The 15,538-nt window shown below is 46.1% G+C and overlaps 2 protein-coding genes across 9 annotated transcripts in view; both read right to left on the bottom strand.

Annotated features, from left to right (window-relative positions):
* Positions 1 to 15,538, bottom strand: part of SKIP (Shal K[+] channel interacting protein) — a 163,364-nt gene that overhangs the window by 64,951 nt on the left and 82,875 nt on the right. The gene's annotated exons all lie outside the window — the stretch shown is intronic.
* On the bottom strand, positions 5,299 to 11,169 carry Gld2 (GLD2 poly(A) polymerase). The gene is made up of 3 exons (XM_017167803.3): positions 7,816 to 11,169; positions 7,394 to 7,657; positions 5,299 to 7,320 (listed from the first exon to the last, which is right to left on the bottom strand). The coding sequence occupies exons 1-3, from the start codon at positions 10,675 to 10,677 to the stop codon at positions 6,160 to 6,162; spliced, it is 4,287 nt and encodes a 1,428-aa protein (XP_017023292.1). The 5' UTR covers positions 10,678 to 11,169; the 3' UTR covers positions 5,299 to 6,159.

The raw sequence follows: 15,538 nt of genomic DNA, 5'->3' as shown, positions 1-15,538 counted from the left end.
TAGATCGACTCGGCTGTTGATGCTGATCAAGAATATATATACTTTATAGGGTCGGAAACGTCTCCTTCACTGCGTTGCAAACTTCTGACTGAAATTATAATACCCTGCAAGGGTATAAAAATGGTCGAAGGTTAAATACTCTTAATAATTATAAACAAATATCTTAGGTTCTTTTAAGGTTAGTAAGGGTTTTAATTATTTATTCTCCTAAAAAAACGAACCCCTGAACTGCTGCTTATTTACATTTTCTTCACAAGTCTCCTGAGAATATTTACTCTCCCAACTTCTGGACAGCTTCCAGCTGCTTAACATATTCACAATACCCTCTAGTTAAGGCGTAAAATTACTTAAAATTGCAGCAAAGAATGGCCCAGAAGCTGTAGGAAGGGACAGGAGCTGCAAGGATTATGGCATCATTCACCATGGCGCATGCAAATGGGCCCTGAAATTAATCACACTGAGCGCCAAGGAGCTGACAGTCGGCAGCCATGACCACCACCAGCATCCGTAAGTTGCTTTTTAATTGATCGGATTCGCGGGCCGTGGCGACAACTTCTTGAAGGGATTCCCCCGGTCTCGGTGGCATCTTGGCTGCCTTTCCTGCCTTTCCTAATTGCAGACACTTTGCTTTGGCCCTGGCACATTCATCATTTGGCGGCATAACTATAACGAAATCTTATAATCGAGCGGGGCGAAAATGCAAATGTTATGCCGCCGCCAGACAGCGGCAAAAGTTATCTTCTGCATTGCAGATAGAGCGAACATCCGTTCGAGTCCTGCGACTTTGCTTCTTCACTTTCCAAAGATCCTAACGACTGACACGTGAGAAGTTTTTAACACGTACACCGAGGGGCCAGGGAAATTTACAACCGACCAACCGCTTCTCCCACTTTGTGATTTATTTTCCACAGTATGCATTTCCCTCCAAGCCGTCTTGTTTTTCTTATTATTTTCTTTTCTTTATGACTTTCTTAAATGTTTTTTTCTGTGCTCTTGCTATTTTTGCTTTAATTTGTATCACTCTCTCTCAGTCTGTGGCTGTCTGAAGGTGCCACACAGGTAGCACGCGATAAGACTGGCCGTCGCACACTCAAAACGGATGGAAAACCGCAGGCGGAAAATCCAGGCGGTGTGGGGGGAGTGTATAAAACTGAAAGCCTTGCACAAGAAGGAAATGCAAAAAATGACACGAAATCGTTAAGCGACAACCAGCAGCAGCAACTTCGACTTGAACTCCGCCGCAGAGCTGACACTTGCCCCTTTTCCACTTTTCGCCTCGAGCTCCTCCGCTGACTCGCGCGCTTGACTAACAAGCGTGCCCAGGCAACGGAAATACTTGCCCCCGTTCGCGGCAAGTGTTGCGGCGATAAGCAGTGCCACGCCTATTCAACTTCTGTGCCCCCAACCCCCAGTGCTTCGCACTTGAAACGATATGCAAATGTGCATGTGGCAACCCTCGGGGGCCAGGTAAACAAGCAAGCGACCCTCGCCAAAAAACTCTTTTTGTAACTCTTCAACGTTTCCCCCCAAAAAAAGAAACAATTCTTTGCAAGGAATAACAGCGATGGTCGAACTAATAGCAGTTGAAAAATACCTAGGAAATATTTTGATACTAATTTCTCTGACCAGCATCCGCACAGTAAGCACAGAAAGTATGCTTATATTACCGCTGAATCTAGCCTCCAATTTTGAAACACACATTTCTTATACACTTCTTGAACTTAAACATTTCGACTTGAACCCATAAATGGTATCTATTTTTTCGGCCACAACTGTTTAAGGAGAAACCTTTATCGCCAGATTGTTAGGGGGCCATTGATGACAGCGATACGACAGGGATATGGATTGCAGCTAGATATATTCTGGCAGATATGGATATGGACACGGATGATGAAGGGCTGGGCTGTTCTGCATGAATTTCAATTTTTCCCATAAACAAAAAATGCGGGTAATTTGTGCATGTGCGTGGATTTTTGCGATCGATTTTGTTTGCCATCGGTTGTCACAGTCCTCGTCCTCGCGCATGAAGGCGGCAACTCTGGCTGGCATGCGTGTCGCTGCCCCTCACATTCTCTGACGCTCTCCTTCCCCTTGCAGGATATTTTCCAGCCATTCTGCTTTTTCTGCGGTTGATTTTAAATTGTCTGCACAGAGTTCGCCGAAATACAAAAAAAAAAGAGGAATAACGCCATCATACTCGTATGAAAAATGCATAATAAATGAGCTTGATTGCCGAAACGGCGGAAAAGGCGACATCGGAGGCGGAGGCGCCGGCTGAGGGCGTGGCAGCGACACGCCTTAAAGCTTTATAGTAAGGGGATTTCCCCCATTTTACATTGATTGATTTTCTTTCGTTGTTTCTTTTTGAAATAGTTATGTCCTGAGCGTTTAACTATCGGCAAGGCGTGGTCATTACAGAAATTGAGTTGTTTTCATTCAATGCGAGGGGCGGAAACTGAAAAACAAACTCCAAATGAGCCATAAAACTAAGGGAATAAACTCTTTTACGAAAAGGTCGTGTGTCACCCGTTCTTTTTTATAGCGAATCGTAAAAGATTGGAAAGCCCAAGGACATATGTATTTGGCGAAATAAATGCAGTTCATTACCCTTTGCGGGAGAGTTCATATAATCAAGCCAAAAGCAAACATAACATAAATATTTATTTTAAGCAATAATCCATGGCTGGCTTTTAAATATTTAATGCGTTTCTAATTGTACGGGAATGCACACACATGTGAGTCATTTATGCCCCCACACTAATCTGCATAAAATTATTCACGGCATTTATCATCACAAGGTAGAAATGATTTATTGTTTTCAAATTTAAATTCAATGCAGCTAGCTCGTTCTCCGAGTCTAAAATAATGTTAAGTGCTTCAGCATTTGGCAAACCAAAACATGGCACAAAAAAACACACACACAGCAAACGCACAACAGAAAACAAATGCATTAAATTGCATTTAAAACTAATTAAAATTGTAGACAAGCACTTACGCTAACATTAGTTATTATTGTTGTTGATTCTGCCGCTTTTGTGGTGTGTTAAAAAGGATTGACGTAATGAGCTTACCTGCAATTAGAAGAGCAAATAAGGGGGGGAAATGTAGTAAACAATTAAATATTTAATGGCATTACAAGTATTTAAAGTTAATTAAAATATAATATGTTCTTTCTGATAAAATTCCCTGATATCTGACTTGATAAGCGTTATCTCTTATCACTCTCTTTGTTATTGAACAAACTTGTTTAATTGCTTTAAAATGGCATTAAGGGTTATTTCTTTCTTTCTTTAAAATAAAGCTGCCTAGGTGGCCAACCCAATCAGAAGTCACTCAGTCTTGCACTCGCACATTCCCTTACCCCCTTCAGGGCACTCATTCATTCATTTATTCATTCCTTCGTCCACACCAAGGAGTGAGCAGTGAGTCCTTTTGGTTTTGCAGTCGTTGTTCACCTGCCTCAGGTAATTTGTTGCTCAGTGACCAACAAGAAAACAAAGGCCCAAAGGATAGAGTGTCCAGGGACAGGGACAGCGACAGCGACAGAGGCAGGCGGCGATAGAAACGCAATCCCATGTCAGGTCCTTGTGTTTTAGCTGCATCTTTCCAATCGAAACCCTTTTTGTCTCTGTGCGTCCATAAAAAAGAAGGAGCACAGGAAAATTGAAATGACATCGAATGAAAATTCCCGTACGTGTCCCAAACAATATAAAAGCCAAGACCAAAACCGAGACCAAAAACCCAATCCCAATCCCGAGACCCATGGGGAGTAATCGCTCTTTCTCCAGGACAGCAGCACAAAAAAAAAAAAGAATACCTCTCGACATGTGGGAGGCAGCAAAAAAAAAAAAAAAGTGTCCAAGTAATCGAGCAACTTCAATTTGGTGGCTGGCTGGTGGAAAAATGAAAATTGTGAGCACAGGCGGAGTTTTCCCACTGCCCCTGCCCGGTGCTCCCTTTTATGATTCCATTTAGCGCCTGGCACGCCAATTACAATGACAATGAATAATTATTCAAGACCAAAGAGCAAATCCCGGACAGGAATTTTAATGCAGCAGCTGCTGCTCTCTATTTTTCCAATCCCAATCCCACTTTCAATCCTGCGCTGGGCCGTGCAAAATTTTAATGAAGTTCATCCTTCAGCATTCCATAGCCAGCGCCCTTTGTTGTGCAAATTGTCTTAGCTCTGAATTGGGGTATAATTCCAATTGCGAATGCAAATGCATTACCATTAACAAAAGACATTAATTACTTGGGAGAATGAAAAATGATCGAGGGACTTGGCTGCGGCGTTTAATTGTCAAACATTTTTGCACATATGCGCAAATTAGTGTGACAATTGTTCGGCTGCGTTAATGATAATGATGATTATGGCAATGGTGATTGGCGATGCCACACGGTATTGCATTACAGACACCACACAGCACCACACCGCACCACCCACCCAAAATCCCAATTGCCATCGCAATCCCAATCCAATCCAAATCCCGTTGACAGTTCGACGCCATTAGGTGGGCGAGGACAGAAGTCTCGTCTCTGGAATACAGGAACCCATTGGCATTATATCAATTACCCAAAACGGGACAGGAGAGAACCACCAGCTCTACGGCTACATCCCCGATGCACTGAAATCGAGCATTGCAATTGATGAAATAATTTGCTGCACTGACATTTTTGGTTGTCATCGATACCCGCCCGCATTCACCTCTCTCTCTCTCTCTCTCTAGCAATTTCCACGAACAGATGCGGATGGTAACAGAGTTTCGACCACGCCCCCAGATAGACTGATAGATGGTATTGTCCATCGGTCACCACCACTAGGCACTAGGCACTCAGCACCCAGCAGCCCTTGCGTAACAGCTGCATCAATGATTTGATTTGATTTCCTTAGATAATTGCCAAACTGAAACATGTGCGAGAATTCCGGACATTCGGAGTTGTGTGTATGTGTGTCCCAAGGGTGATATTCGATGATGACGGCAACCACTAAGAATTAATCAGAGCGGAATATCAAATTGAGCATCCTACATAATTTCATTCGGACCCCAGAGAGTCCCAGTCCGAGTTCGAGTCCTAGTGTTGAAATGAAGACCGTCAACTAATGGTCCGATGATGGATGATTTCATTTGGTTAAAATATATGCACACATGTGCAGTGAATATTTCAAGTAATTATTACCTAGTTAATCCAATGAAAGTGGTTTCCTATGACAATCAAAATCATATTACAAAATACAATTTTTCTGGCTCTTTTACGTTGAGAGCTTTATATTGAGAAATAATAATAATTATAATAAAATAACCTTCCCTCTGCCGTGTTAGCTTTATTTATTTGTATATCATTTTTTTGGCGCTATCATCAAACATTATTCTAAGTTCTGGCTTGAGCTTTAAAAACTCAATCGTAACTCGTAAGCATTTTTGCGTAGATGTTTAGCGCGATTTTTACATTTATTTTGTTACAAAAATGTATTGTGTACTTTTTTTGTGGAGCATTTTCTTGGGTTTTAGTGTTTTTTCTTTGATTTTCCATTTATTTTATTTTTTTAGAGTGTTGTTTCTGTTTTTGTTTGATTTTTTTGTGCAGGTATAAAAGTGTAAACCTTCATCCTATAAAAGCCTACATCCCTGCATTATTCTGGGTATCTCGCCCTGCCTCACAAATTTTCACTAAACTATCGCTAGTGCTGCTTTCTTTTTTTTTTTTCGAATTTTATAATTTTTATATATATTTTTTTGGGATTTTATTTTGAATTTAAAGTTTTTTTTTCAGGATTTTTCAGCAATTTAATTGCCTTTGAAGCTGGTAAAAACTAGTTGTAGTTCGTTTGATTCGAGGTGAAAATATTTCTTTGCCTTTTTGCAGATTTTAGTGCTTTTTTTGCGACCGACTTTGCATTGCCTTGGATGCTTTGTGAATTTTTTATTTGGTCATTTCACTAAATTCCCTAGGCATATATAATTATCCAACGTCAAATTTAAATTGGTGTAAACGCGTCCGGCAACTGCTACTAAAAAACTTACTTTCACAACGTCTCAATTTTTTTTTACGTCCTGATGGGGTTTAAATGAATGTTGTTGTCTTGTTGACTTGTTTTTGAGAGTGGTGTGTGAACTTTTGTTGTTTAGTGTTTTATGTTACGAATGGTGGTGGGAGTTGTTAAGCAAGCGGTGGCTCGGTGGCCACAGAGTCATCGTCCACTCCCATGTCCTTGGACTGGTGCTCCTCGGGTTCCTTCTGGTCCGTCTTCATATTGATATCAGTCCAAATGGCCGTGGTGGCCTTGTCCACCATTAGTTTCAAGGGGCGGGGCGAGGGAAACTCACTATTAGAACGGAAGACCGGCCTATTGGTCATTGGATGCTGATGATGCTGCTGGCCCTCGTAGAAATCACACTCTGAATCTGCGGACGGCTGCTGCATCACAATGGTGGGCCCATCGTAGTCCTCGAAAATGGAGCTGATGTTCCTTGTAGATTCCAGCCTTCGGTAGCTGGCCTGGAAGATGGCCCTAATGCGCTCGAATGTGGTCGAATCGTAGACGGACCTGGCCGTGTTGGTCTGGTCGAAGGGCTCCTCGATGCACAGCTCGTTCCACTGATGGATGTCGTTCTTGGGTGCCTTCGATGCCCGGCACACTTCCACGGGCAGGACGCCGCCCACGCGTATGGAGATGGCGTACTTGCCGTACTCAAAAACACTGTAGTAGTGCAGGAATCCGATCAGGAGATCGCCCAGGGACTGGGTATTGTCCGAGGGATACGGACTCATCACCTCGTTCATGTCCACGTAGCCAAAGTCGGTGGGCAGGAGGAGGCCAAACTTATCCGGATACAGCTTGTGCAGGCAAGGCAGAACCGGCGGACTGGCTCCGGCCTGCAGGTAATGGATGACCATCAGCATTAGCGAGTAGCTGGAAATGGTCATGTTCTTGGCATTGTTGATGTCGTGGTACTGGGCCCACTGTTTCACAGCCAAGGCCATCGGACGCACTCGCCACTCCAGCTGGGAATAGCAGTACAGGAGATGGGTATTCCTGATTCCAACGGAATTATTAAAGTTGATGTCGACTTCCACCTTGTGGCGGCAATCGGTAAAGCGCAGAATGGGCACCCGGGCCTCGATTAGATTGAAGTCCTGGAACTCGTTCGTGCGGCTGAGCAGCTCCCTCATCAGTTGCAGATGGTAGACGGCCTCCATTCTGGGATCAATGTTCGGATTCGTACAGGCCAGCATGCAGATGTCCATGTCCGAGAACTTGGAACCAAAGTGGGAGATCGAGGAGCCCACCAGGTACAAGCCGTACCTTGGATAGGTCGTCTGCGGATCCATGATGGAGACGGAGGAGAGAGCGCTCGAAATATGGCTTGGCTTTAACATTATCCCAACTCACCATGGCCACTGTGTAAATGAATCGCCACAGGCGCATCTTGGTCTTGTAAATGTGACGGGTCTGCTGGGCCTCCAGGAACTTCCTCCAAAGGGACAGGGACAGGGAATCCCACTTGGTGCTGCCGGGCACTGTTTTTGGCGGACGCTTCATCTCCACCTGCTTGGCTCGTAGCAGAAAGCGGTCCGCTGGCGTATAACCAAAGAACTCGCGCCAATATCGATTGTTCATGTCATGGGAAAGTCCATCCTCTAGGGATTCCTTTGGCTTAGGACGATAATTTCAGATTTAGAAATAATTACTAATTCCTGATAACCTTTGCAGGTGGTTTCTTTTGGGAGAATTTTCTTTAAGCTTTGAAAACATCTTTCAAAACTAGTTAAAGAATCATCTGCAAAGGTTACTTAACGAAGGTGATGACATACCATGATGATATTGGCCCTGGTGGACACCGGAGCCTCGGCACTCTTGCTGGAGGAGGCGGAAGGAGTGACCGAGAGACTGGATTCTGCCGAAATGTAGTCAGCTTCCTCGTAGCGGCTTTTCCCTCCGTCATTGCCATCCTGTTGCTGCTGCTGATCCTGCTCCAATTTGTAGCCCGCCTCTTCCGCCGAGTGGCTCAACATGTCGCCGCAGCAGCTCATGCCTCTCACACGTTGGTGAACCGCCGGATTTGGCGGTGGGTGATGCGTGGAGGTCCTGTAGCCATTAGTCATGGATGCTTGAGAATGGAACCCCAGCTCCATGAGATAATGCATATCGCCGTAGGGCACCAGGTTCGGACCGTTGAGATCGGGCACCTCGGCCCCGGTGGCAAAGGCTAGGCAATTGACCATTACCTTGCGCACCACCGACTCCACAGATGCACCGCTCAAATCGCTTTCGGTGGCATCGCTGTCCTGGCTGGGTGCCGTGCTGATTGCCTCACTGTCATTCGACTGGCCGTCGGTTGCCTCAATGTCGGAACACGGATGGGATAGAGGACACGAATGCACGTCCATTTCTGAGGTGTCCTGCTTGTAACTAAGCGGCTCCAGGTCGGAGGAGAAGCCGCCATTGGCTGGATCCAGACCCAAGTCAGCATAATCTTGGCGCTGATCAAAGTCCGAGTCCAGCGGCTGCTCTCCCTCCGAGGTGGCGCTGCTGGCCGTGGCCGTATGCCCTCCTCCCACACCTCCACTTCCCCTTCCACTTGCACTCCCAGCGATCCTAGGTCCTCCTCCTACTCCCATCGCTATGCCAGCGCACCCTTGTCCCGGGTGTAGCACTCCGCCGAGTCCTAGCGGAGGCGCTCCTGTAGCGTAAACCATATATTGTCCTGGCTGGTAGACATAGGCATCAATGTTTCGCGATTGGTAGTAGCGTGACTGCTGCCGGCTGACCACTGGCTTGCCACTTTCCACCACATGTCCGTGATAGGCATTTGCTCCTTGAAACTTGCCAGCCCTGCGCACAGCAGACGGCTGTGGCTGCTGTTGGAAAGTGGCAACAGGCACTGCCATACCCATGGGCACCGTCTTACGCTCGGGCGAATCATTGCCATTGATGTAGCGAAGTCGGTTGCGGTAGGAGCGATTGGGATGCTTTGGCGGGGCTATGGAGGTATTCGAGCTGGCAGCTCTGTCCAGGTGGGACTTTGAGGAGGAGGCGGACAGCGACCCGGAGGAGTTCGAGGTGCGCTCTTTGCCCTGCGAATTCTTGCCGCCTCTCTTTCCGTGGCTACGACTCTTGGAATGCTGATTGGTTGCCGATCCTTGATAGTTGCGACTCTGGTTGGCATTTGACGGATTCTGATCTCTGGATCCGGTTGCTGTTGCGGCTACCGGCGGGGGTGCTGCTGGTGTTGGTACAGCACCGCCTACTGCAGGTCCTCCTCCCGGATAATTCCTTGTTGAATTTCCTGGTTGCATTTGCTGGTCAAAGGGTGCTGCCTTGAAGCGAGCCCCTCCGCCATTCCCGGTCGTACCACTCTTGTAGTATGTCTTTGATTCCCTGTGATAGTCCGTCGAGCTCTGCGTAGTTGCCGCCTGTCGTCCTGATCCCAAGCGGTCGCGCTGTGCTGCGGGGGGGCCTACATGCCGCCACGTGATGCCCGGTGCCGGAATTGGTTCTTCGGTGGTTTCACCACTCACCGCTGTCGTCGGCTGCTGGGAGTGAGGGGAATGCTGTGCCGCCGGAGTCTGCTGCTGTTGCTGCTGTTGCTGCTGCTGCTGCTGTTGCTGCTGTTGCTGTTGCTGCTTCGGCTGTTGCTGCTGAGGAGTGGTGGCCACGTGGCGACTGACCCTTGGTATGCCCGGCACAGGAGCAGCATGGAATGGCCCGGAGGCCTGGCTGTAGTAGCCAGGATATATGATACGCTGACTACCATACGGATGCTCGAATCCCACTGGCATCATGGGTATTCCGTATTGTGAGGCATAGCCCTGGTTGTACGGATAGTTTCGGTCGAACTGCCAGAACGCGTTCTCCGCATGCCACAGGCGCCGCTGTGGTCCGTTGGGCAAATATCCCTGGTATATAAATTGGGCTGCTGGCAGAGCTCCGGGGGAACCAGCGGCCAGGACACCCGTGGAAGGCGATCCAGTCGAGGTGCCGGGTGTGGCAGTCACAGTGGTCGTAGTCGGCGATGCTGCTGGTACCGTTGAAACTGCAGCGAGTCCTCCTGGAGATCCTGGCCCCACAACGCCGATGGCGTAACGATTCCTCGGAAGATTACTATCGATGGGACGGGGCGATGCAGAGGTTGGCATCCCCATTGTGGTCAGCAGAGGCATGCGAGTGGCCAGCGAGGGGGGCGTGGTCCTCACACTGCGGGGCGTTATCGACAGAGGCGTAGCTATATTCAGGGTGGTGCCGGCCATACAACTGCCGATCCCGTAAAGAAATTCCATGGAGTACCTGTAGCCACCCGGTGGCCTGGGGCATGTGTGCACCACTGTGGTCCTGCGCTGACGCCGTGGCTTCGGAGCACTGTTCAATATTAACTGGTGATCCGGCGTCTCCAGGCTGTGCTCGTAGTTCGGCGGCACTTGCTCCGCCTGATACTCCTGCGACTCGACTACAATCCCTCCGACTGGCTCAAGGATTCCCGCCGTGATTGTAGACTTGGCTGAATGGGTGGTAATGGTAGTGGTGTTGCTACTGTTGTTGTTTGTTGCCGGCGACGCTGTGGCTGTGACTATGGTGGTGTTCGTGGTGTTTGTGGTGTTGCTGACGGTCGTTGCTGCTGGTGCGGCACTCGAGGATGCCGCTGCCATTGCCGTTGCCGCTGCCAGGGCAGTGGACATTGCTACCGATGCGGCCTCGTCACGATCCAAACGACATATATCCAGATATATGTGCGTACGTACACACAGACTGCTAAAGAATATGGTGTGTGTTCGGTACCTCTGTCTGTCACTTTAAGAAAGCAAAGGCTTGACGGCAAACCGAACGCCTGATGACGGACCCAGAAAATCTCCGAAATGAGGCTTGTTGGAAACCCGAATGGAACAGATCGGGGTGGGTTTTTTATAATTATTTTTGAAATCTGCCTCAAAATGACGTTTCCGAAGTCCTCATCATAGTGTCTCCTTCTGGAAGTTCGATGCACACCTTTAAAATATATATAAATGGCTTCTGCTGCTTCTGTGATGTCCGTGTCGTGGATTCGTTTATTTCACTAAAGGTTTCTAAAATGCACTCGGTTTGAGTCCAGATTTCTTTCACAATATGTACAGAAATTTTACAATTATTAATAGGAATAATCCACAAAACACACATCCGTAAAAAAAAAAGGTGCCTGTCAAGTGTGAAAGTGACCGGTGCAGTGTTGCTAAGCGTGCTTCTGCCCATCGATTGTGCTGCAGTGTTGTATTGAACACTTTCACTTCACTTCAAAGGCTTTCCCCGTTTCTGGATTCACACTTTGCCAGGCGACAATCCTATCCTTTCACAGCCCCACTTGAGCCAAATTCCTTTGGCGCATTGACGGGAACAAAGGAGGCTAGAGCGAAAATGCTTTCGCAAAAAGCTGACACAATTTTTCTAAAACAAGTGAGTGTGAGTGTGAGTCTGAGTGTGAGTTTGAAAATAAAGAGACGAAGAAATCTACGCCATCCACTCAACATAGTTCCATTCTAAGCCAGCGACTCAGACTGCCACTCTCCTCCTCGCAGCCTTTGTCTTCGAATTACGCTCACAATTTGATTTGCTTATGTAAATTATGAAAATTGCCCACAAAGAGCAACCGCAGCTCAGCCAAGGATTTCAGTTTCAATTCGATTTACCGGCTCAGTCCCAAAAAAAAAATGCACCAAGAAAGAGAAAATACAATTTTTCGCGTTGCGTTCTACTGTAATTTGAAACAAATCAAATTTATTGCCCCAGACGCAACGGCGCCATTGGCAATTTTCAGATGCGGCCAGATGCGGTGAGCATATGAAATGAGCCCAGTGCCGTAGGGTAGGGGTAGGGGGGGTTGAAATTGGTTTAGTCTACGTGCATATTCAGATACGGGCCCCCGAACACATACATCCATATTCTAATTAGATTTATAACGCAACAATAACTGTGTTCTCCCCGATTATTCCCCCCCTTCCACGGCCAGATTTTCAAATTTAAAATGTTTTATGAATTATGGTCAGGATGCGGACAAAAGGGGTTGGGTACAAGGCACTGGGAGAAAAAGTATATTGAGTATGGGTAATATTATATATTTTATAACTATCTATTATGTAAACTACCCAAAAACTAAGAATGTTATTACTAAATTAATTTGTAATTTATTTAAATTTCTAGCCTGGTTTACAGGCATTTATATTTAATTTAAAATATATTTTTAATACATATTATGTTTTCCTAGTGCATTTAGCCAGGAATAAAGATATGCCAGCACAGATAAGTTGCTTTGGCATTCAACTCTACGTGGAAAACGGTTGAGTCATGCCGTATTAGTGAACTAACCACTCTTCACCCCTTGGAAATCTCCTGATCCTGCCTTCTCATTTAATGCTGTGTGACGCGTGTTTCAGATTTTCGATTTAGCACACACCCAGACACATTTTTTTTGTTGGTTCTTCCCTAAACTAAAAATTAGCCTCGAAACAGAAACGGAAAAGGAAGAAAAAGTTTCATATTACATGCAAGCAATTTGGCAAATAAACTGTCAGCAGCACTGAGGGGGGATATATGAAGTGGGCGGAGGAGGAGACTACCCAGTACAGTATGCAGTGAGGAAGATGCTCGGCCAGCCATCGATTGAGGCCTGAATAATTCACCGAGCGAGAAAGAGAGAGAGGGAGAGCGCTGGAAAATACCAAAGTCCGTGTGTCCCCTGGGGGAAAACGCAGGATAAATAAGGCGTCGGGGTGGAGGAGAGTCCTGAATACCGAATCCTCAGCCATTCCGCCTCGGGGTTGGCCTCTCACATTACCTACCCACCTAAAAGTACTCATCTCTCTTATTTCCCCCTCAAATTTTTTCCTCTTTCGGGATGATACATAAAAAAACCAACATAGGCTTTGACTTTTTATTTTCCAAAATCCATTTCGTTATGCTAAAGACAATAAAGCGTGACAGGTAATTAGATTAGACTAATTTCGGTTTCTCTTCTTTATTGGCAATCAGTGACGCAATGAATCGAATGCCTTTTTGGCCATTTTGGTTAGTAATTTTATTAGTGTTTCCCTTGTCAAAGTGGCGGAGAGTTGACAGCCGATTGCCGCATTGCAACACTGCCTTGGCGTATCTTTTTGCCCCTACTTCCCCCTCATGTAGTATCTCAGTGTGTGTGCGAAAAGCAAATAATTAATAATTCATGCAACACGATTGACAGTGCGCCCCAGTTGAACTCGTTGCCCCTGCTGTGGATTCACCTTTTTTTTTTTTTTGCTTTACTTTACTGTACCGAGCCTCCTTTTTATTTGTGGCACGCTCATAAATTTACAATTACACATGCCAGTGTGGAGTCGCCGACGCGGTACTACTGCTGCCGCTCCTTTTGCGTTGTTTTTAATTTAATAAATTAATAAAACGGCAAACGTGACAACACTGGCAACACTGGCATCAAAGTGGCAAAGTGTTGCCATTTGCATTTTTAATGCACTTTACCCTGCAACCCGGCGCGTAAAAATAATTATCAACTGAATCGGCGATGAGCCGAGCCGGCGAGCAAAAATAAAAGGAGACCGAACGGAGTCTCAACAGAGTGCAGCACAACAATTTTTAATTGAATTTTCTCAACATGCGTGTCAACTCTGACACTCTGTCACCCCGGTGGCAGGCCAATGTCAAAAGCACACACCATCTATTCCGGATCTCTCTCTGTTTGTGCAGATGCAAATTCAAATTCAATTTCACTTTCAATTGCAGTTAATTGCTGGCCCCAAAGCCGGAGGCTGGTAAAAAAAATATAAAGAAAGCTGAAATTAAACTCCACCACGGATGGTACTCTTCCTTTTGGCACACTTTAGCACACAATGCGGACCGGATCGGAACGGAGCAGAGCTTCCTCACCTGCTGAACGCAGTTAACCCCAATTATGGGCACAAAGACCCGGCCCAGACAGACGCCCAACTAGTAGCTGGCGGTAGCTAAAATATTTAAGCCACAACAGCGACAGCGAGAAGGAGAGAAAAATGTAAGTAAGATGGAATGCTGCCGCAGGCATTAAAATAATAAGGATAAGGAAGCGGTTGTTAACCACGAAACCGCTCAAAAATGAATGGATGAATGCCATCCAGCAGGCCGGGAGGAGTCGCAAGTCCGCACAGTCTAGAGTGCCGAGTCGCGTGCTCTCTCCGGCGCAACTCCGCCGGGCGAGTGAGTGACTCGTTCGGACTTTGTTCATTATACGTTTCCTGTTTGCATAAGACCGAAAAACCGGGGGTACCACCAACTCCCCGTAATTGTTCTCCGCCACTGCTGCGGCTGGCAGCCCGTCCCGGCAATTCCTGGTGCCCCATTGTGCCCGGCGTTAAATTTCGAAAGTTTGCCCGGCCAGCGCCGCCTTGAGGCTATTTGTACAAAATGAGAAAACGGAGCGGCGACGACACGGCGGACACAACGAAAAAAAAAGTGAAAATTGCACTGCATTGGGGGGGACAGGAAATAGGTGAGAGTTTTCATTTTCCTTCTTTTTTTCACTTTTAATTATGCAGCAAGCTAGATTTGAGCAAATACTGAAGCGGATTGGATTCGCTCGAAAAAGTTGATGGACAAATATTCCTTAAGCAAGAGAAATTTGTTAGGTAGAAATTTATATTTAATCTTGGAAGGAACTTCAAAATATATTTAATATATTAAAAGAAGCATTGGCAATCTAAATACACCCAAAATTATTGAAAACTTGAATTAAACAGAGCGAAGGGCAGACGAAAATGTTGACAACTGAAGACAAATGTTGCTAGAAACATGTTGCGCAACATCCAAAACACAAAGATCTTTAAAAGAAGTTCTCAATATCCGTTTCCTTTGGGAATTCTAAAGGAATTCAAAATCTTAAACATTTCTAATTCATTAAAGAATCTAATTAGCTTTCTAAATATTATAATTCTCCTGCATATCCCACTGTAGTTTTGCCCAGACTCTACCCCACACCAATACCCATCACTCAATGCCATCTGGCTGACGATTACACTCATTTGTCCTGCCCCCCAACTAACCGGACTCGGAGGCTAATGAATTCACCTTACCGAAAAGTGTGCCACATTTGCCTGATTAGCTTCTCAGCTGCAACAAGCTCTGATCCAATGCGATCCACCCACTGATGACGACGACGACGACCCACTTTTGGACTGGCAGGCGGCTGGCTGGCAACGGTCCCCGACAATGAAATATATTTTTAATCAAGCGAAATCGAATTCAAAGCAATACACCGGTGGCTCATTATTTAGGCAAATGTTCGGCCATTAACTACACCCAAGTCCCAGTCCGAGAGGTTGACCCTCCGACGAGCCCGAAAATTACAGCCCAAAACAAATTGACAAATGTTGCCACTTAATGTGTGTTGTGTGTGAGTGTGCCAGCAGCCGGGGCTAAAATGTTAAACAATTTCGTGTTGTATTTCGTATGCCAAAAATATACAAACTAATTAATAAGAGAAACAACGCCATCGAGGGAATCCCGAGGGCGTTGCGGGAATTGAGCGAGTGAGTGAGTGACTGCCGC

Source organism: Drosophila kikkawai, chromosome 3R (genome assembly GCF_030179895.1).
Source record: "Drosophila kikkawai strain 14028-0561.14 chromosome 3R, DkikHiC1v2, whole genome shotgun sequence".
In the NCBI taxonomy this organism is placed as follows: domain Eukaryota; kingdom Metazoa; phylum Arthropoda; class Insecta; order Diptera; family Drosophilidae; genus Drosophila; species Drosophila kikkawai.
This window is presented reverse-complemented; position numbering and strand designations above follow the sequence as displayed.

Coding starts and splice junctions, on each gene's coding strand:
- Gld2 (XM_017167803.3), bottom strand. CDS start 10,677: ATGTCCACTGCCCTGGCAGCGGCAACGGCAATGGCAGCGGCATCCTCG. Junction 7,658..7,815: donor CCAGGGCCAATATCATCATG/GTATGTCATCAC, acceptor TATCGTCCTAAG/CCAAAGGAATCCCTAGAGGA. Junction 7,321..7,393: donor TCATTTACACAGTGGCCATG/GTGAGTTGGGAT, acceptor ATGGATCCGCAG/ACGACCTATCCAAGGTACGG.